Source organism: Passer domesticus, chromosome 5, assembly GCF_036417665.1.
Source record: "Passer domesticus isolate bPasDom1 chromosome 5, bPasDom1.hap1, whole genome shotgun sequence".
Classification (NCBI taxonomy): domain Eukaryota; kingdom Metazoa; phylum Chordata; class Aves; order Passeriformes; family Passeridae; genus Passer; species Passer domesticus.
This window is the reverse complement of record NC_087478.1, coordinates 15,903,561-15,926,888: the sequence shown is the minus strand read 5'-3', so window position 1 is coordinate 15,926,888 and position 23,328 is coordinate 15,903,561. Positions and strand designations below refer to the sequence as shown.

At 36.5% G+C, this 23,328-nt stretch overlaps 1 protein-coding gene across 25 annotated transcripts in view; it reads right to left on the bottom strand.

Annotated features, from left to right (window-relative positions):
- The window catches only part of TAFA5 (TAFA chemokine like family member 5), a 466,608-nt gene that overhangs the window by 145,484 nt on the left and 297,796 nt on the right, over nt 1-23,328 (bottom strand). The window contains exon 5 of one of the 25 annotated variants that reach the window (XM_064422150.1): nt 7,783-7,849. The exons of the other annotated variants lie outside the window; for them this stretch is intronic. Coding sequence (XP_064278220.1) covers nt 7,783-7,849 — 67 coding nt within the window. The remainder of the gene's footprint in view (nt 1-7,782; nt 7,850-23,328) is intronic. 25 annotated transcript variants of the gene reach the window in all.

Genomic DNA, 23,328 nt, shown 5'->3' with positions numbered 1-23,328 from the left:
GCTGCAATAAAGTAAAAGCAAAGGACTTGTAAGGAGAATTTTTTCCTCAAGGTAGGGAGAGAAGGGGCTTTAATACCTGTAGACCTCTTTCTGGACTATAATACTACTTCTTTTGAGTTCATCTTTGTAGTATCTGGGTTCCTTCTCATAGAATACAAACAATATTACTAATATCTGGTATTCTGTTATTCTTTCCCTCTTCACTGAAGACAATATTGTACAGTGGAGTGTTTAGCACACTTTTCATAAAATGCAGGTACAGAGAGACACTTGCACAGTGCCATATACTCATGCTAAACAAGGGAAGGTCTCTAAAACTAACTTTTGCTCAAACTGTAAGGCTTTCAGTCTGCAGAAAATGGTCCTGTTCCTCCATGGATCATTTCAGCAATTCTTGGCTGCACTATAGGAAAGCTTCAGCACTTCAATTTATACATTAGTGTCCTTGCATTCAAGGCCAGAACTTGTCCCAGATAGAGGGACACAGATCATGCCTTTCTCTATGTTGATGTGTGATACCAATAGACATAACACACCTTCAGTAGTCATAAGCCCAGCAAAAAGAGGATTATAGGAGAATTACTTAGTGAAATAAGAGTACAAGGTGCTTATGCTGTACTAAATCAATTTAGGGTCCAAGGACACTAAAAGTAGGCATTTATCCCAGTGGCAGCTGCAGCTTTATGCTTACCTGAACATGTGATTCAGCCTGACTTCTTTTGTCTGGAGCTACTTAAGAATACAATTCCCAATGCCAATGGATCACGGCAAGAAATAGAAGCGCAATTTAAAGTCTTTTAATAAAACCCTAAAATATTTTGACACCAAACAACTTGTGTCCTCAGCTCTGGTATAATTCTTGGTAAGCTCTAGTATAACAAAACCTGATTTCTTTCAGTGGAAGCTCAATCTGATAGTCATATTAATATTTTAATTATAAAACCTCTTTAGCACCTAAATGTCTACATAGGAATTTGCACTGTTCATTAGGCAATATATAAATCAATGGTGAAATTATTCATAACTACACTCTTTTTGAAGCGACTCTACTATGGTTTTTAGCACATAATACATAGAAATGTGGATTCTACTTGGGCACCAGAGGTACTGCTCCACTGGTAACTGGATCATATCAGTTTTTGAGACTAACCCTTTCTTTGTAACAGATAACAGCCTCATCCTTTCAGTGAAGGCCTACATCCAATTACAGGCTTAACAGAAAAAGCTCAGTAAAATGCTAACACCAAATCTGACCTACTTGCATGCATATCTTTCTTAATTCACATATCAAAATGGCTACTTCTATAAATGTTTCAACAATGTGAGAAATCACTGAAAGACTGAATAGTAGGCTAAACTCAGAAATATCCACTAGATTGCCTTTACTAACTCAGCTAGGAGGTTTTTTAGGAAACATGACTTGAAGTAATCTTATTGAAAAAGTATCTCTGAATTACTTTTAGTGTTTGCTTGGTTGCTATTGGTACTATCACAAATCCATGAGGTCCTTGCTCTGGGTGTTGGCCATATCCACACAAATTTAAAACACACCAAGGGTATTTTACATAATATAAATTCTAAAACATTTCTGTGCTGTGTATAGACCAGCTCATGCATTTAGACTTCAGAATCAGAACTTCTTTTGTAGGGAAAAGCTAGCTAGCTCACCTGATTTAAAGCTAATCAGTATCAAAACTGTGCCTCCTCAGCCCCAACGCCCTCTTCCAATCCTGCTTCCTGCCAAGATCTCTTCCCCATTACTGGTTTTACATTCCTTTAATTCTGCTTCTCCACCTACTCATTGCTTTGCTTCAGGAGCCTCACCAACACACAGGCCCTCACACACAGTGCCACCAGGGAGGCCTGTTCTTGTCTGCAGGACTACATCTATTTTTTGCATTTTCACTTTTCAGTTTGCACATTATATCACAGTATGAGAGTGAAGCTCAATGTGTAATATAGGAAGGGAGCAAAATGTACAACAATTTTTATCAGCATAATATCAAAGAGTTTTCATCAGTAATTGAAACTGAGTTATACTAGTCAAAGCAAAGGAATATAGTGTATTTCCTGAGGCAGTGTAGTTGCCTTTTGACTGTGTATATTCACGAGGGGTGTAATTCAGCCCTCTGCAGACAAGAGAGCAAAAAGCCTATCAGCTTCTTCAAATCCACTCTGAGCTCCATTTTGAAGAATTAAATGATACACAGGCTTTGTGCAGAGCTTCTGCAAAGAACTGAATTTCAGCTTTAGAATCTGTGCTGATAGTACCTTGCATCTCCTAAGAAGGGCTGTGCCTCTTCACTCAAACTGGAGTTAACAGGCACTGGCATTGTTCAGCACATGGTAGAATTGCTTTCCTGGGTAGTGCCATTTGAACTGGAGAACAAATGGACTCCATCCAAGGGCTTTTCAGGCAAACAGTTTTGAGGCATTGGATGCAAGCAGATATGTGATCAACATCACGACAGACTACCCACCAACGCGATTTAACTATTTTGTAAGACAGAGAACCTTGCAATCCAGTTATTTGTAGAAAAAGTCTCCATTCATGATGAATAGTCAAATTTAAGACTGCTCAACTGAGCAGTGTTTCAGATCACAGATTGTTTTCTGCTAAATACTGCTAGTAGATAAGCTTTGTCAATATTCTTCTCACTATTATATTATAATATTAATATAATATTAATATATGCCATATATATAGACATACATATATACATACATACATACATACATATATATATATATATATATATATATATATATATATATATATAAAACATATATTTCCTGTGGAAAAGCAGGCTTATTTTCTAAAAATTCTTTTCCCAGATTCCACCCACACTCAGGGAATTATCAACCTCCGCATCTCTAGTCAATCTTTTAACTGAAAATCATCAACTGTTTGTGATAGCAAAAAAAACTAAGTATTTTTCAGCAGCAGTAAATACAAAAACTTACAGCCATCCAAAATATGGTAAATTAAAATGCTCAGACTGTTGCAGTTTGTTGTCTCTTTTTTTAATGTTGGGGAATGAATTAGGGAAACAAAAGTAAAAATGTTTATTTTCACTGAATAAGAATATTGATTGAGACAGCATTTGGATACTGACACTTATGATTTCAGAATACATTATGCTTCTATGTACAAAAGGTGTGTGCAAAGTAAATATAAATATTTTTAATGTATTTATAAAGTATAATCAAAACCATGATGCATAAGCCTAAATAAAGTTAAAAAAAATGTAGCAGAGAAGATACATTGAAGTAGGGACTAGGGAGAATTTTTCCCAAGAAAAACACATTTTGAAACATACTTCCTAAAGGAGAACTTATCTCAACTATACTTTTTCCTGAATGATGTTCTTCTTCACTTATTTTTATTTTTTTAATGGTAATTTTTAGCACTTAATGCAAGCTGTAACATAGGCATTAGAGAAAATACTTCCTCTTTGACTTTCATATATTATTTCACTGTGGTTTTCCTTTTGGAGGAAGCTGATCAGCATAGCAAATTCCCAAGGTTCAGAAAGGCCTTTGGCTTCACCACTTCAGAAGTACATAGACAATCACATTCATCTTAGTGTATTTTGCTTGTCCTATTAACACTAAATAGGGCCACGTCTTGTATAATTATTCATCTTCAAATGATCCCAACTGCTTTCATGATCCCAACTGCTTTCATAATCCCACTCATCTCCTGTCCTTTTTAAAATGTTATCTGATATTTTTCCTTTTTCCATTTTTTTCAACCCTAGTTTTTTTCTCTGACCATTTCTCTCCTCTGCCTGACTCAGAACTTATACACTATCTACCTACAAAGATGCTCAAACATCTTGCAGAGCTTCCTATGTTCCTAGTTTTATCTATGACTGGTAAATGCTGTTCATTGTCCCCATTGTGCACAGAGGTTAATCACCTTGGCCAAGGTCACATGAGAATTTGTTGCACAGCTGGAAACAAAACCTCTGAATTCTTAGTGATCACTAGACTGGAGACCTTTCTGTGTCTCCTTCCTTCAGAGACAGAGTGTACTTTAATATGTATACATAAAAAAAATTAAACAACAATAAAAAATATACAAAGTAATATGCTTTCAAAAACATATATCAGTTAAATTGCAGCAGCAGGAAAAAGGCAATCTGAAAGACAAACTGAATCACACCACTCTAAGATACTGCAATCGTGAACTGTCTTTAGAGCAGCAATTTGACTGTAATAGTGTAAAAGCCGCAAATGTCAATCTATTTTACAACAAGGAAACATCACAAAGCTTGGATACCTTTTACAGCAGTGATTCTGCTTCCTTAAAAAGAATTGAAGCACTGCTAATTCACAAAGAGTTAGATTGTCTCAATTATTTATAGGGCATCTAGACCAAAGACTATTTAGTTCTAAGAACAGCAATATAGCAATGTCTAGACACCTATTTTATCATTTAGCTCTTGCTGTCAAGATTGGGAGGGATGCTTTAGCTGAGGTTGAGAAATATATGGGAAAAAGTGATCTCCTGTGGGCTATAGAGAAGCTACAAATTGAGACCAGGTAACTAGATCATGAGTAAAAGATTGAATGACACGGCAGAGGCTTTTCCTGCAGCTCATCCAATCACAGTTCCACTGAGGGATAAATCTTATTGCAACCCCTGGGTTGAGAAAATGCTGTTCACCTGTACCCCGAAAAAGAATGACAATCTGGCTTTACCAGAAATTATGCAGATTGCACCTTGTACAACATGTATTTAGGAGGAGCAGGATAATACCTAGGAGATAATCACCAAATTATATAGTCATCTATATTACCCCAAACAAAGAGTCCTTAAGAGACACCACTGCCAGTTACCTGAGTGGTCCCTAGGAATTTAGTTGAATTACTGGTATAAGAAGTTGTTGGGTTAAACTGAGTGAAAGCAGGAAGCTTAGTAAACCACTGATGCAAAAACTACGTGAAAATACTTTGAAAAAGTAAGACCAAACTTAAACTACTCCATTTAGAAAGATATTAATGTATTTTTTTAATTTTATGACATACTTAATGTTTTTCTATATCTTCATAAGACTCTGAAATAAATTAATACCGACAGCATAAAAATAATTACACAAAAAAGACGCGAAGTATAATCAGATTCTAGGAGCACTCTCATGAAATTTAATAGCTCTTTTCTTTTTTTTTCCTTCAAATACAAGAATTTCCTCATTATGATACTCCAAACATAATAAATACATAACAGTGACAAGCATATGAGGCTAAATGCAAAATAACATGATACCTGACTTTTTGCAGTGTAGAAACTAGAATGTATTTTTCTGGCCTCTTTTCAGTTCTTGGAAAACTTTAATACTAGGTGACTCACTGATATAGTGATAGGTATCTTACATTAGTCTATATACAGATGTTCAAATATTTGTATGACAGAAGCATTATCCTAACACAGAAAGTGTCCTACAAATCAGCTTCATCATCACCTCATGTCTGTTTCAATTTTACTTTTCAAGGGTCAGTATTCTTCTAATTGCTGTCATTTGAGATTGTAATATATCTCTGCATTTGTTCTCAACTCATCAGCCTCTCACTAGCAAATAGCACTCTCACTGGCAAAATTGCTTACTTGGAAAAGTAATGCAACAAATATAACACACATTTTCTAACTGCCTACAAAGAAGTCAAACAGAAACAGAAAAAACATTATTATCATTTAATAAATTGCAAAGGGTCACAACAAGCATCCTGACAGTTATAATAAATGATGAATACTGATAAAATTTACATGTTGAATTTTATTTAGGAACAATACATGTGCTTCTAGCCTCTTCAAAACTAGCGTTTTCTAACTGAACATTAAATGTCAGTCTTTTGAATAGGCAACCTGGCCTACAGCTTTGCCCAGGATTTCAGCACTTGTCTGAATATCCATAGATGCAGATATTCAATGGTTTTCAGTCTGTGAATGATCTTACTGCTTTGTAGTCTGTGGGTAGTTAGCATTTGCTGTCTAATAAGAGATGCTAATAGAAGACCTACCCCTAGAGAAAGCCTTTGTCAGGACTCAGTGTTTTCTGTTTCTGTCCCCTGCTGTTCTGCTCTGCTGTATTCAATTAGTGCGCTGTAAGCAAAGTAAAAATTACTAAAAATCTGCTCAGCAATACGCCAGCAAAGAACCCTTCAGAGATCAGGTTTTCATCACATTTTACTTTGCTGCCAGCACATTGAGAACAGTAAATTTCACTGGAGAGGGACAGCAATTTCAGACCCAAAGAAGAGAATTTGTAGATCACAGCAAAGAATAGAAAAGAAGCATTAATATGGGAAGTAGTGGGACAACATATACTAGGGAAAAAATTAGGAGAGAAAAGAAGGGAAAAGAGGACAAATCCCAGCTATATGTAGTAGCTACTGAAGCTAATGGGCAAGGTCAAAAACTTGAACAACTTGTTCAGTTGAGTCAGTATGACAATGTAGGTAAGTGAGGGCAAAAGACCAGAACATATTGGATTTTCTTCTCTTAAGTACACCAGTTTCAGTCCTCCTGACAATATGAGCACAGAAATGCAGTGGAAGACCAGATTCACTACGGTTAAAAGTCAAATGAGAACTGACCAGATATTCCCTGCCATCCCTACATTATGCAGAGAAGGCTAGGCAGCTGTGGAAGAGGGAGAACGACCCTGAAAACCCTCCTAGCTTTGAAACATGTGAACATACCAAAGTAACCATTTAATACACAATGAATTTTAAGGAGGATGACACAGGAATAATTAAACTTGCTCTAGGTTACATGGTCAGAGTTTTCACAAAACACACACTGAAATTATAGGCAAGGACCAAGGTCCTTCTTGGGACTCCAGCTGTAAAGAGTTTATGTACCCTGTCTTACTGGGTATCTTTAATGAACTCTGCACATGCTTAGTAAGGAAAATACAAATAGAAAGAAAAAGAAAAAAAAAGGAAAAAAGAAAACAAGGAGCACTCTACATTTGAAAATTGCTTTTGCTTGGGCAAAGAAATGAGAATCAGAATGTGAGACTTCATGCGCCTGAGGACAGAAATTTGTTAGTCTTTAATCTTTTGACAGCTGTTTCTGGGAATTTTAGCTAATGTTCTTCATGTGTATTCAAGGGACAGGCATTTAGCTGAGTGGTTCTGCTGTGGCCCTCAGTGTTTGTAGTACTTTCCAAGTCTGGTGTTACCATGTGTATTGCTGCTGTGACATGGTGGTGACATTTTATTGTACACTAAAAGAGATAATAATTCATCTGTTCTAAAGTACAATGGACTTCCTTTGTCAACAACCAGAGCAATGGGAAACTCTGCCCTCCTTTAGTCACATATGTATGAACAGAACATGGAAACAAATTGAATTGAAATGAGCTCGAAGACTAGCACAGAAACAGGCTAAGATGTCGCTGTGAGAACAATTTAAAGTATTAGAAAATGGAACTCAGCAGTGAAGCTGAACTTATCTCCTACCCAAAGTGCTTTCCCCCTATTCCACATGACTAGATGTTGTGTTACAGTAAACGATATGCTTTTTGGGGTAAGCCCGTGACTTTTTGCTTTCATCAAATATTAAAAATAAGCTACAATTATTCTGGGGATTTTGACACAAATCAATGTTTCAAGAACAAAGATTAAGAAAAAATCCCAATAAAACTAGTGAAACAGGTGAAAACAAAGAAAAATGGAACCATTTTTAAGGTAAAACTCTTCATAATGAGAACACAATTAATATAAGCACTTGTGATTCTTTTGAGACTTGTGTCACTGACCCAGGAAACTTACCATAAGGAACTGTGATGTTGAGCACTAGATAGCTTGGAAACTGGCCTTTCCTTGACTTCTGCTTTCACTAGCCAGTGTTTGACCAACAGAGGGAAAAAAGTGTTAAAATACAGCAATGTTAGTTTATATAACATGCATTTTATTGATACACTGTCCATGGTGAAACCTTGTTACAGGTGGATGTGCTATATCTCAGCTGCACAGTCAATCACACATCTTGTCAGACAGCAGCTTGATATTATGGCTGGGCAGAATGATTTTTTGACTGACAGGTTAGGTAATGTGAATTTTTTTAAGGTGGCTTTTCATCTCTACAAAAATATTTCTGTTCCTTACCCCAAAATTTTAAGATCTTATACAATTTTCCTAATTTTGTACTTCATTTGGGCAACTGGTTGTCTCATTACTTAGTCAAGACTTCTCTGTAGGGCTTCTTTCAGTACTTTATAAAAATAAAAAATAAAATACAAATGAGTGCCTACTATTGACATTATGTTCCTATTTTTAATTTATATTTATAATGCACATAAAATTGGGAAGCAGATACGTTAAAAGGACAATGCATCTCTAAAACTCAGCTAATGCATGGACTTTTTTTACTTTGTGTACCTAATGGAACAAAAAATTGATTTTCAAAGATCCTCTAGATTCTACTACATAAAAATTATTAGCACTACAGTTCAGAAGGAGCTCTATGACAGTTACAGTCACTGATAAGAAGGAATACTCTTTCTTGACCTAACAGGCAGTATTTGATGTGTCAGAACACATTGGCAAATCTATGAACAGTCACACATCCTCTTGATATTGCTATATTTTTCACCACTAGAAAACCTAACTTTAAATTTTCAAAATTAATTTTGTTAAATAAGACTAGAAGGATTTGCCATAAGGTAAAAAAGGGGGAAATGCTGCCGCTTTCCCAGGGCAGGCCATGCATGTTCTCCCATGCTACAGCCACTCTGTTTGCGAGCAAGAGACCTGTCCCTGTCAAAAGCTGCACAGTGGAGGCTGGTTGGGCCAAAGGACTCAGTAACAGCACAGAAAATATACTCTGACTTACATATCTAAACCATAAATTCTTACAATTAGGGACTGTAAGCATTTGTGGTTCTGCAGCAACTGCACCAATTGTTAAAAATCAGACCACCAGGCACAAAGCAGTTGACCAGGTCAGTACATTGAGAGTTAAAACTAATTTTCTGCATTGTAGTTCTTTACAGGAAATATGATAATCATATATTTTAGGGACAGAAACAACAAGTTTTTTTTAAGGCCACAGAATTTAATTAAGCAAGATCTATAAAATTTCAACAATTTCTTGTTGACATAAAACATAACTTTTAGAAAGACATCCAGCGCTTTCAGAGAATGCTTTCATTTCTAAAAACTCTTAAGGCAGCTTATAGAATTCAATGTCAGAGGCAAAAGTTCTCAGTTCTATAGATTTTAGTATTATTCCTATAGGAGTCATTTAACTCTCATAGGGGTATACTCGTCTTCCTTTACTAAACTCCAAATGATTGAGTGGTCTACTGTCAGCTATAATAAAGCCACATCTCTAAGAAAACACTCTGTGCTCCTAAAGGTTAATTACCTAAATTTCCTAAATTTTATATCTCCTGCTCATGTTTTTGTGTTTTTTTTTTGTTTTTTTTTTTTTTTTTTTTTTTTTTAAACATTCAAAAGTATCTTAAGGAAAATAAAACAAACTAAGCACCAACACTGGACAAACAGTAGATAATGTTATGAATAGAAAGCTATCTATTTTTTTTAGGTGGCAGAGTTAAAAACAAGTCAGACCAGTTGTTGTAAGTTAGTTTCACTGCCAAAGAAAAGCTCTTCGATTACCTGTTAATGGCTGGTGATTAACCATTGTCCCCCTGATGCTTACCGCTTGCCAGGGAGGGACAGGGGACGGATCCTCCAAGTAGGAGGAAAATAGGAGTGACATCAGAGCCAGTATGCAGATGAGAAATGCATTGCGCCCCGAATTTTTACAGTTTTTACAGGAAAAACCCCTAAAATTACGAGCCAACAAGTGACCTAAGTGACGTCTAAGGATGGGAGCGTAGTCCCATACCTGCTTGGCTCCTTTTTGCTTCTCACCCTAACCTAAAAAGATGTTGATTAAAGAGACGCCCCGGGGTGTTAGACAAAAAAGCCAGGAATCTGCTACTCTCCCGTGAGGACAGAATCCCCACCTCTGTCTGCAGACCAGCGGACAAAGCTGCATCATCCTCCTTCTCCGTGCCACGCCTGGGAGCAGCGGCGGCGTGGGCGCGACCCGTCGATTTCTCCCCACCTGAGCTGATTCTTCTTAATAAAGGCATTAAAAAGGAGAAAGATCTCCTGCCCATTTATTTCAGCTAATAACCCACAAAATTAACTGGAATAGAAGCAAGTTGGAATACTCCATCTGCGGGAATGTAATTGTTTTCTTTTAACAGTAACTGTCTGAAAAAGATCTTTCTCAATGACTCTTACTTTGTAAGAGCAATAGGGAAACCTCATTAGAAATATCTACAAATTGTAACAATGCAAACAGTACAAGTTCATAGTCCTGACTCAGGCAAAACCTGCAATGGGTTTCTTGAGGGTTCCTCTGAATAAAGCACTGCTTGACTGAGTCTGCAGCTTGGAAATAGCTCCTTGCAGATTAAGAAATAACAACTGCTAGTTCTCTATGCTTCTCTTAAGTACAATACTGAGCTATTTAAGTGTGCATTCAGACTCAACATTTTAAACATTAAAAAAATATCCTCATGAAATCCCTCCAGGGAAACTCCACATTTTTACATTTTTTTTTTTTATATTTTCACATAGCAATATGGCCCTTTAAATTATCCCAGTATGCCTAATTCTAATATTAAGCATGTATGCATGTATTTATGCATCTACAATATCAGGAATAAGAGTTGCTGTTACTACATCACTGCAGTGTTTTACTCTGGTCAGCAGGATACCCTGTTTAACAAGTTTAGTTGTATTGGAATAATAGAATACTTTGTATTAAATGAATAATGTGCACACTTGGTCCTGTGGAAATGAACAAAATTTTCATCATTCCATAAGTGTAGAGCTTATTTATTGTAGATGCAATGATCATATTTTTTTAAAAAATTATTTTCTGTTCAAGAATGGAAATACATATATATTATTATATGTTATCTTTCTTCCTAATAATGTTAGTAAACATAAAATTATTCTGCTATCTTATGCCAGTATATTGTGTATTCTAAAGGAATCTTCAAATTCCTAAATTTTGGCTAGAGAAAAGGTAGATATTTTTAGCTTCCTGTTACAAAGATTTCTCAGCTTATCAACTTAGAAATATTCACCAGATATTCGAAATCTGGGACAGTAATTTCATGAAAACAGATACATAGTCTAATAGTATGGAGACTTGCAATTTCTACCATGTGTAGAAGCAGGCACTTCAGTTTTCTGAAAATCAACCTCAGAGCATATGTGTCAGAGGTATGTATAACACATGCAGATACAAATTTGTTAGCAAATTCTCCAGCAGCTTTGCTGTAATATGAATGCTGGGGTTTTTTGTGATTGGTTTTTTATTTTTTTAACAAACTTGTAGTGGATGATACAGCTTCAGTGCCCTGTTTATTACATGTATGGTCTTGACTACTTGAATCTGTGCAACCCATTCAAAAACAGACTGTAAAATGCCAAAGACTTTCTTTCACTTCCAGCCCTGCTCAAGTTTTCTTTGAGGCAGTGCTCATCTGAGTCATTGCCTGTTTCTTGCTTACAAAACATTCATATTCAAAGCACCATTAGCACAATAGCAATTAACAAAGAGCCTTTTATGTCAACGTGCTACAACTTCATCTCACACACCCTTTACAGGAAAAAGGTCTTTTCTCTTCTTTCCAGTATCAGTGAAGCACTCACGCCATGTGAAAAGAATGCTCCCTTTCAGTTCAGAGGGGACATGGCTGTGCCTCATGTGAATCTACTCTAGTACAACTGAGGGGAAGACAAGGTGACCTAAAAGATCTTTCTCATTTCTAACCTCTATGAACGTTCATGGTATCAGGAATTGCATATTAACAACCAGATGCAGAATTTTGTGTGGAATTGGCACAGTATTTCGACAGGATGTTTTTCCTTAATTTTTCATCTGCTGTAAAGGATAGGAAAAGCACTTTTAGGTTTGTCATAAGTATGATCAACAAGAACAAGGAAGGACAGTAATTAGCCTCGAGTCATTCACAGCAGTCACTCCCAAACTATTGCTAACACTGAGCAGTAAATGGGAAGCAGGAAGAATCTGCAGCTATATCATGCTAGGAATTGGTGGAGTTTATTGCCAATACTGTATCAAGTTGCCACATTGGCACTAAGACAAACACTGAGGTTTCCCATGAAGTAAGACTGTTTCTTTATGGTAGGCTGTAGATGCAATGATCATATTAATCAGAGAAGAACAAGAGAAAGTGGAAATGTTTTATAATTCCTCCTAATAATAATTATAATTTATAGGCAATTCTACAAGACAAAAGAGTGAGTAGTGCAGGGTTGGTCAGAAAAACAGAGATGACAAACACATTTGCAATAACAGCATATAGGCAATATCAAAGTATTTTACAGTAATGTAAAGATAGATGTGAGAATCTAACTGCCCCAAAACAACTTCAATAGAAGTCACAATATTTCCCATACCTGAACTACACAACCCTGTGACATGTTAATAAACTCAATCATTCAGGAACAGCTGTAACATTGTCTAGAATGTGTTACCCTGAGTTCCCACTAGCAGAACACACACTCCTAAAACAAGAAACAAAAAAGAAACGACCCCTCAAAGGCTCTTGTGTGCCTTTATTTCACACTGAATAGGCAGGCACAGTACTGCCTGCTGCTAAGATTTTCCTTACCAGTTGGTCAAAACATGGATAGACTCTTGGTTACAGCTCCTAATGTGTTGATCAACTGACCCAGAATAACAAAGGCTAAGGGTAAGCAACACAGAAATTACTATACTGGATCAGACCTGAATCAGTCTAGTCTAACATCCTGCCTCTGCAAGTAGCCAGAGGGATGTGTAAGAACCCAGCACCAGCCAGCTGCCCCTATTTCTGTATGTTCTAGCAAGAACTGTTCTAAGAAGAAATAACTTAATACACCCAGATTTGTTTCTCAATTACTGCTTTGCAAGCTGTTGATTGAGGAGCAAAGGGTGGAAATTGTACATCTCAGAGGAACAATTAACTTTGTTCTTGATTCCCTGGGGTGTACACTAAGCCATAATGCCATAAATTAATCCAAGGAGAATTTACCATAATAGATTTAAATTGATAGTATTAAAAATGTTCATACAGTTGCGTTTGAAAGTGCCTCTTGTTTTTTGTTGTTTTTTGGGTTTTTTAAAGGATTTTTCATTGCCAGTTTGAGGGAAAAAAACCCACTATATTTTTTTCCATTAAAATACAGAAAGCATTGCATCTGCATCACACATTAATCACAGATAAATTAAGGACATAGAAAAACAAATATGATAAATCACACATTCTTTTGCCTGAGATATAATACAGCATCAGGCCTCTATACCTCATTAACTGCTGTATTTGCCATTAACACTTTACAAAAATGTGTGAACATATAGCTGCATCATGAAGCTGTTAAAAAAGAAAACTGTCTAATTTTTTCTGCTTCATCTTCCCCTACATATTAGAGGAAAATCATCCCTAAGGCACATGTTTCCTGGCTTAAAATACAAAAATTTCCTTTACAATGGTATCTGCAAGGTATTCTATTCCCTGTAATACCTACAGCACGTGATTGCACCTTGACTCAAATACGAAATCTTTCCTAAACAAGCTTGACTTGCTAATACACTGTTCTGTTCCATTCAGCCTTTTACACAGCACTCAGCTGTGCTTGACCCAAAAGCCTCTTGGTAGGATATGAGCAATGTGGCTCTCATTTATCATGTGCACTCTCACTCCCAGGACAAGAAGTATATGTGGTAAATGTTTTGCCCAACATTTTGTTGCTTCTGTTTTTCTTAATGTGAATATAAATAGATATATAAAAGTTAGGGAAAACAACCAATAAAACAAATCCGGGACTTAGTGTGGAAAGTGCTGAATCTTACCCTTAGCTCTTTGAAAAATTTATTTCAGTTGAAGTTAGGCCATGGACTGCTTTCCTTAGCACAACCACATGCCAAATGAGGCTGCTGAATGCACTCTCATTCCTGCCCTCTCTTGTCAATAAATACGTGTTTAATTATATTAACTTCAAGACACTTCTTTAAACATCTATCCTCTCTTCCATAGCAGCTCTCAAAATAATTCTAAAATTAAGAAATCACATTAATTTCCTGAAGTTCCTAAATATAACCCATGTTTGAAATATCGGAAAGACTATTCTACTTAAATTCATTACTTCAGGAGAAAGGTGACATCTGCTTTCATCAGGCTCTCTGGCACCTACCCTTAATACTGGACAATTTTAAACACAAACCCACATTTATTATAAGGCAAAGTGTTACATTTGGAACATGAAAAGAGAATATTAAAAGAATTCAGAATGCTAATATCCAGCTTTGTACTGGATGTTACTCCAGTATCTTACCTACTTTTGGTGCTAGTGGTCTACCTTATTATTTAAGAGAGAGGAACTTACTGGAGGTAAGGAACTCGCTATTAATTTCTTTCTGATTCTATAGACTAAAATCTATAAGAATGAGGAATTGTTTCTCCTTAGCAGAATCACTGGTAATCACACTCATACCCTTTAGTATGTTCTTTCACTCTTACTGCTGTAGTTTCATATAATTTTTGTGCAGTTTGTGCATAGATCACGACAAATGTTCATACATGCCAGTACAGGAGCAGCATATTTATACTAAGAAATGTGTAGCCTCTACCTTGCTCCAGCAGCTTGATAGGGTCAATACACATTAAATTAATGACAAAGTAGCAGTTTAGAACACCTCCCAAGCCTGCATTCCTTCCTTCACCTTTTGTGAACATGAAGAGCTCCTGTTTGCACAGCTTTCTGTGAAGCTGGAGTTGAACTGAGAACCTCCTCTAGGTACTGGCTATGTCACTCAGTTTCTTGAAGTTACGGTGCAAAATGTAAACAACATTTAACATCTGGTGATGTACTGGCACTGGCACTGGCAAACAAATCAGCTTGTTTGTCTTGCAGGGATGTATGTTGTCAAAGACACATTTCATTGGAAGATTTTTTCAAAGGCTTCAGGATTATGCTTCAGTCAAAAATGGTTAAACTAGCTGTGGCCTTAAATCATACAGTCACCTACATAAATAACCTGTCATTATAAAACTGACTCATTAAAACAATAGGCCAGGAGTAACCTTGAAAAAGAATTTTGAAAGATTATTGTTAAAATAATGTAAAGAGAAATGCCTTGATATAGGAGGGGATAAAAATAAACTCTGGTTAGGAAAAAATGCATATTTTTACCAACTCTGATTTAACATCAAAGGCTTAGCAGAAATGCAATTCTCAATTACTATCTCACAGTAAGAATCACTGAAGTATAATTCCAAACTTTCCAATAAGAGTTTTTAATATCCCTGATAAAATGTAAACGTAATCAGTTTACATTCATACTAAATGTAGAACTGCTTCTGTTTATTAAGTGTTGGGGTATTTTATTGAGATTTTATGTTTATAAATGCATGTGATCATATCTTACAACTGACAAAATTGTAGTTGCTGTTGGAAACAAGAAAATTCAAAATCTGTGTTACTTGAGAGAAAATGAAAGCCTGTACTTCACATCTTAGCTGCAACAGTTGTTCCTAATGCAGCAAATAAAAGCAGGAATCAACTTCATGCAAAACTGAAAATTATCTCAATCATTTTAATGTGTGAATCCAACTAGGTTAAGAATGAGATATATATATATATATATGTATGTATTTAGAAATATAAAAGCAATACAAGTTGAGAAAAAAAATCTGAAACTGGAAAACACAAGAGTTGGTAATTTATTTTATGGATGACAGACTGTAAGACCAGCAAGAATCATTGCAATTCTATATTATGACCTCCTGTACAATGTTACCCAAAGGAATTCTCTGCATTCATCACTCTATTCACCACAGCTAGCAGTAGCTCTCATAGAACTAGAGAACTGTTTTGGAAAACAGAAAATCCTGAGTTTAAAATTTTCAAACCCCAACTTCAGTGACATGTCCCAAAGGACAATGGCAACTGTGCATAGAAAAAAATATCGTGCTTGTTCTGCATTTTTTCAAGTTTAAGATGCAACATCGGTGGCTTAAAATCTGTACTCCAGAATTAGGGATGGAAGAGGCCTCACGAAATTTCTAAGTCTCTTAACTCTTAATCAGTGTCTTGATTAGCATGAACTTCATACAGTAAAGCATGTTACTTTCACCATCACCAAGACTGCTCTCTGAACACTTCTAAATTTTTCAATATCTTTATTGAGTTGTGAAAATAAGAACTGAGCATACTAATATATTAAAATCTGTCCAATGTCTCGAAAGTGCAACAATGGATATTCCTGTATTCACCCAAGCTTTTCCAGACTTTTGTCTCTAAGATATGCACCTTTATGAGCATTTGTCTTCTTCCAAATCTTTTATTGCAGTGTATATACTGGATATGTCTAGGCTGGAGGTAGTTTTCTCCATAGCAGCCGGCATGGTACTTTAGACTTGTTATGACAAATGTCTTGGTAACACACTAGTGATTTAGTTATTCCTGAGCAGAGTTGCACAGCACCAAGGCTTCCTCTGCTTTTCATTCTGTCTTCCCCAAAGAAAGCAGGCTGGGGATGGAGAAGAGCTGTGAGGGGACACGCTTCCAGCACTGCATGTTCTGTGATTCTGTCAGCTGATCCAAACTGACCAAATGGATATTGCATTTCATACAATGTCACTCCTGTCAATAAAAACATGGGGTAGTTTTTTCAAGGTAGACACACTGGCTGGACATTGGTTTGTTTGAAGGAGGTGGTGTGCAACTGCCTTTGCATTGCTCCCTCCTCTTCTTGCTATCTCTTTAACTGTCTTTATCATGACTCAGGGTTTTTTTGGGTTTTGGTTTTTTTTAGGGTTTTTTGGTTTTTTTTTTTTTTGTTTTTGGGTTTTTTTTTTGTTGTTGTTTGTTTGTTTGTTTGTTTTTTAAACTTTTGCTCTTCTCTTCCCTATTCTGTTGTAGGGACTGGGAGTGGGGGTCAGTAAGCAACCAGATGGTGGGTGCTTAAGTTACTGACTGTGATTAACCCAATACAGCCTATTAAAAGGTACAGTTCACATGGTTACACACTGTACCACTGGACAATGCCCCTGAAGATTTAGTGGATAATTAATTCCCTGCCTTGGCCTTTGGAACATTTTGGGAAAAAAATGATCCGTGTAGTCTTCATAGCAATTTATGCTGCCTACTTTGTAGATCACCTTGTGGTCAGAAGTGACTTTGTAGAGCTGTTTGAGTTCATGGAGGCATAATCCTCCAGTGCAATGCAACAGATCCCACACAACTTCCTTTTCACATCATTCTTCCATCTCATTATGACTTCACATATGGTTTATCTTTTCAGGGGCAAAATGTAGTAAAAATCTTATTTGTAAGAGCCCAACACAGCATGATACTGCACAGGAAAAGCACTCCATGTGCAGCCACAATTAGAGCCACAGCTATAAGAAGTGCCCATGATGATCACTAAGAATAGAGCAACCTCACACCTTCCAGCACTTAGGTTCTACAAATGCTTCGCTTAGCTTCTATAAATGCTACTCTTGGGCTCTTGCCCTGACATTGTAGGTTGAGAGCTGAAATGGGGGTTTCCCAGGCAACTCAAATCTGTCTAGCAACCACCCATGTAAGCACTCATTACAAGGTCATCACAGTGTGTTTGCTATTTCCCATGGCATCATCTTGTTCCTTGGCAGCTACAGAAGACAGATGCGCATGGTGCCTGCTCAACCTTGGCTCCTGGTGCCAGCAACCAGAAGCCAGCTGGACCTGCAATCCAACTTTTGACAGCCAGCAGCACCGTCCAATGCTGATAGAACACCCAGCAGAGAAAAGCGAACAGAAAAGGTCCCTATTTGGTCCATACATTAGACGCCCTACAGACCCAGTGCCTGGTGTTGCCTGGTCCTGGTACTTGTCTGGGTCTGCCAGCAGACACAGGTAAACTAAGCACAAATCAGATATCCACACAGGCATGTCAGGGAGAGCTTGATGTATTCAGGAGATCCAGAGGAGAGGAAAGTTCTGGAAAGACTGTGTTGAAATGGCAGCAATGGCATTTGGGACATCTGTCACTCTTAAAAGCTTTCCTTTGCAGAATGCAGTGATGGGGGTCACCTTAAGGGCTTGCAGTAGGAATGTAAATAGCTACTTTAGCACGAAGTTCCACCACAGGGGTTACATAAAGTTATCTAACACAGCAGGATGGGTAAAGCCATTAGAATCACTGTAGCCATTGATGCTTTTTTTACCTCCGTGTAGTTTGTGAATCATTCACAAACACCAAAAGTGACCTTACATTTTCTCCCAAGAACAAAGATCAGGCACTACAGATTAAAAGATCCACTGAAAAATACAGTTGTTTGATGTGACAGTCTATTTACATTTACTTACTGATCTGCTAACTAATGACTATTTCGCTTATTATGCGGCATGATTATTTTAACGGTACATTGTTCCCGCTTGCTTCCAATTTTTGTGTCCATTGAGGAAGTACATTACATTAACACTAGTACCATTATTACATAAAAATGCAATTTATTTGGAAAAAAAAATAGTATACTAGCTGAAAATCTGCAATTAAACTATCCCAAGAGATCTGCAAATTTAACTCACCTCATTATCTTATTTTTGCTATGCAGATTGAAGTAAATATACTTCTATCTTTGCAGAAAATTTTTCATGTTTAAGACTAAAGAATTTCAGATACACTGTATAAGAGCCCCTTAGAATAATCCCTGACACAAGTAGTTGTTTGACATGTTAGAGACACAGGCATTTTTTCACCTGGGATTACCTTTTCACCTATTGGAATTAAGTATCCATGTTTGTACTAAACATTCCAGTGTTTGTCCCAAGATGCCACTAGATTATCACGCAAAAATAACCAGGCTCAATCTCCACTCCCATGAATTCTTTTGACCTGTCCCTGGTCATTTTCCATATTTTCTTGACTTCCTAAGTACCATACTGATATTCAAAGAGTCTTTACCTGGGTATTCTTTAATCTAAGAAAGAAGGTATTTACTACTACTATTTTCAAATTAAGCAGCTCTATTTCTGCTGTAATGAAGTATTTCACTGCTGTCATCATCTAATATGATGTTTCATTTTTACATAATTCTAGACATAAAAAAGAAGTTTTCAATATAAAGGACTGCTATAATTATAACAGATACACTGAAAGACATTGAGTTTATTCAGTAGCTGAGACAGCATTTATGGTGAAAGCATAATTTGTTAATGAAAAAAAAATCCAAAGTAAATACTGTTTGATCAGATTAAGTAGCCAAATACCATTTTTACATACCCACAAAGGAAAATATTTTATCTGCCATTCATTGCTTGATACATGCAAGCAATGAAATTCAAGGCAACAAACACAAACATAAAAATGCCTTCCATTTCACTTAGCAGGTGCCTTAAATAGCAGATTCTATAAACCATGAAAAACTTTGTCTTGTATAGGCTCAAACAGACCAGTCTCTGCAAGTTTCTCAAGCAATCTCTTAAAAGATACCTTTGAGAAAATCTCAGATTACCAAAAGGATTTGCTTTATTATTATTCAATATAATTTTACTTTCAAATTAGGCAACACAGTCCTCTTTAAAACTAGTGAAGTAATAATTTATTTCATCACCTGACATCAAAACAAAGCTCTGGGGAAGCTGTTAAGAAAAGATAGGCAATCTTTAGAATAGCAGGCCAGTTTGGAAAACAAAGCACTAATAAGAAAACAAAAGAAAAAAGCCAAAACTCAGGTTCCTGTGTAGAAAAATCTACTTTAGATTAATTTTTTTTAATTTAATCAGATTAAAAATTGACTGAAAAGTTTAAAATTTTTATAATAATTTGAATACATTAAAAAATTAAAACCATTGACCTACTGAATGGGTCTGGAATATTGATAAAATATAGATGCTGATTTAGATTAAAAAGAATGTGCTTTTACATTTGAGGTAGCTATCAAGATCCTCTTCGCACTGACTGCTGAAGACTGTTTACCAGTTATGAATTATACTGGCATTCCAGCAGTTTTACTTCACTCACAGCTCCTTTAAGAGGATTGAAAAGTAAAGTAATATTCTAGAAAGCACTTCAGTATTTGTCTCTACCGTACTAGGACTTCATATCTACAAAGCTCAGCTACCTACACTCAAATCAACGCTTTGACTTTTGATCAATTTAGAAAGTAAATCAGAGCAAAAAAGTGCCATTTGACTTGGGTAATAGGGCTGTACAGTCACAGTGTGACTCCAGGTTTTCATGACCTGCACAGCTTCCACTTTGGTTTTTACCTAAAGGGAGCTTTGATACAAAAAAGCTCCAGATGTGCTCTGTTCCATCTACGTGAAGCGATACCACAGCTAGTAACAACTGAGAAGCCTAACCCAAATTCCTGCCAGTTTAAAGAAACCTGAGTGTCAATACATTGCTTTTAATGGGAACTTTCTGCTCTATGGGACACAAATCAACCAGATCCTTGAAGGAGAATTACCTTTGCCTCCCTTGCTTTCTTGAAGTGAATCCATCAAATGCCACTTTACTTTTATTCCCAACAGGTGTGTTTTACTAGAATAAAAAAATACCCAGGAAAAACAAAACAAAACAAGCCCCCCCCCCCCCCCCCCCAAAAAACCCCAAAAAACCAATACCAAAAACTAAAAACCTCTTAAAACACAAAAGTCTGAATGACTGGGTGAAACCTGAGATGCTTGTAAATAAATCTATCCCTGTTCACTGCTCTTAGACTGAAGTGACCTTTCTTCTAGCTCTCCTTTTCAGTGTAATAACTTTAGTGAGTTTTTACCTTGACAGGCTGGAGAGATGGGCTAACAGCAGCCTCATGAAGTTTAACAAAAGGGAAGTGCAAAGCTCTGCACCTGGGAAAAAAACCCAGTAAACTCTGGGGATACCCAGATGGAGAACAGCTTGGTAGAAAAGAATCTGAAGGTGCTGGTAGATAACAATCTGATATGAACCAGCAATGTGTCCTTGTAGCCAAGAGGGCTAATGGTATCCTGGGCTACATTAAGAAGAGCATATATTCTGCTAAACCATGCCTTAACCTGGGAGAGGAAACAGCAGATCCTTTTCTCTGTAAATTTACATGTCAGTAACACAGATAAAGTCATTACAGAATTTCAGAGTATATAGAACTAGCACAATTATCATAATTTCATTGCAATAGTGCAAATTACACTACTAAAATAAACCAATATTTACAGCATTTCAGTGCAGTATGAGCCAAAGGAAGCCTCATCTCCAGAAGTGGGAGATGCAGCTTTAATATTTAGTCTTTTTCTCTCAAGGGAAATGTCAACTTTCCTGCCTTAATTCTCTTTGGCACGAAACATTCACTGGAAATACACCTGGTTCAACAGAGAATGTTACAATTAAATACTGAATTGTGCTCTAAAATAAGCAGCTCAATTTAAATACCGAATGTCTCTTAATATTTTTTGCACCATTTTTAATTATAATACTACATGCAATTACTATTATGCAGTACTTTTCAGCTTCAGAATTCCACAGCCAAAATTAGATCATAATAAAATATTTCTTTGGAACTTTTTTTAATTTCAATAAAAGGTTCTCTTTCACTCCTTTTTAATGTGAATGTTCATTTTAAATGCATCCAATTTAAACACTATAGCACTTTGACAGTGCATTACAATAAAACATAAAACTGACAGAATTAATTAATGAACAGTAATTACTGTAATTTACAGTAATTCTGTCTGACAGCATCTAATTACCAACAGAGCATCCCTATGACTATAAAGGTAAGCATTTTATTGCTTCTCATTTTTTAATGGGAAAATTGAAGCAAAAATGTTAATTAAGCCCAGAATACTGAAAAATTAGATGTCCAGAATTTAGTCTGGTACGTATCTGTGGTAGATTTAAAGCTTCTCCTTTTCTTTCAGAATGGCTCATTAGTCTCTAGATTCTCCTATTGCTTCAGCATATTTTCAGACAGCAAACAGTCTGATTGGGAGGGGTAAGAAAATCTTCCAAATGATATATTTTGCTGGAGTTTTAATTTCTCACAAGGGGGAAAATCCCAAATATCTAAGTGGAATGATTAGATTTTAGATTAGCTTGAATGGATAATTTATCAGGAATTCAAATACATCAACATTCAAGCTTTTTAAAGAGATTTTTCCTTCTCTCAAAACTCCCCAGGTCTCTTTCTGTGGCGCCTATCTCCAGCATCTCATTTTCCAGTCTGTATGGAATTCAGGTTTGCCCTGTTCCACTCGCAGAACCCAGCACTTGCTTTTGATCATCTGGCTCGAGATTGCACAACCCTCTAATTTGTTGAGGTCTCTCTGCAGGGCCTCCCTGCCTTTGAGGGAGTCAACAGTTCCTTTCAATTTACTGTCATCAGTAAACTTGATATACCCTTGAGTTCTCTGTCCAAGTTGTTTATGAAGATTTTGAAGGGCACAGGAATGAGTAAGGATCCCTACAGAACCCCACTGGTGACAGTTCACCAGTGATGCCATCACATTCACTATAACCCTTTATGTCCAGCCCATGACCAGCTGCTCACCCACCCCATGATGTGTTTATCCAGCTGTTGTGTGCTGGACATTTTGTTCAGAATGACCCTGTGACAGACAGACAGCAAGGAGACCTTCACTGAAATAAAAAATAAGTTGCTTAAGAGTCCTACCTTAAATCTGATGTTTTGCATTGTAAAAATATATCAACAAATAAAACAACCTTGAACTAATCCAAATTGCTCAATACAGATAATGGCAACAGAATACCCTTCCTGATCCCATTTTCCCAGACAATGGGGATGTTTCTATTATATTCGGGAGCAAAATATGTAAATATAGGAGAAAAATATGTAAGTATAGGAACATGGGTGAGAACCAAGATCAGGTAGTTTATGATCATGTGTTCTTTGTCTGCCCATTTGTAGTAATTTGTGGAAAAAAAACCCAGCACAATTGAATGAGATATTCAGGCTGCTGTACTACTTCTATAATCACCCCACTAATCTTCTGCTCCTCTTCATTAGAAAATTATCTTATTCTTTCCTGTCACTAGTTCTTTCCCAGAACCATTTTCCAGTATAATGGAAGCTTTTCCCATATAATACCGCATTATCCCATACTTATATCAATACTGCCATGCCACCAAGTTATGGGCAATATGAAATACATCACATTAACAGAAAGTTGAATTGGTATGAGTCCATAGTTACATATATGTTTTCCAACATGTGACAAAATATGGTTCCCAGAGATACATTCCATGGACAAAGGAATGTCAAAGAGAGAGGGAATTCTGAGGTTTGCATT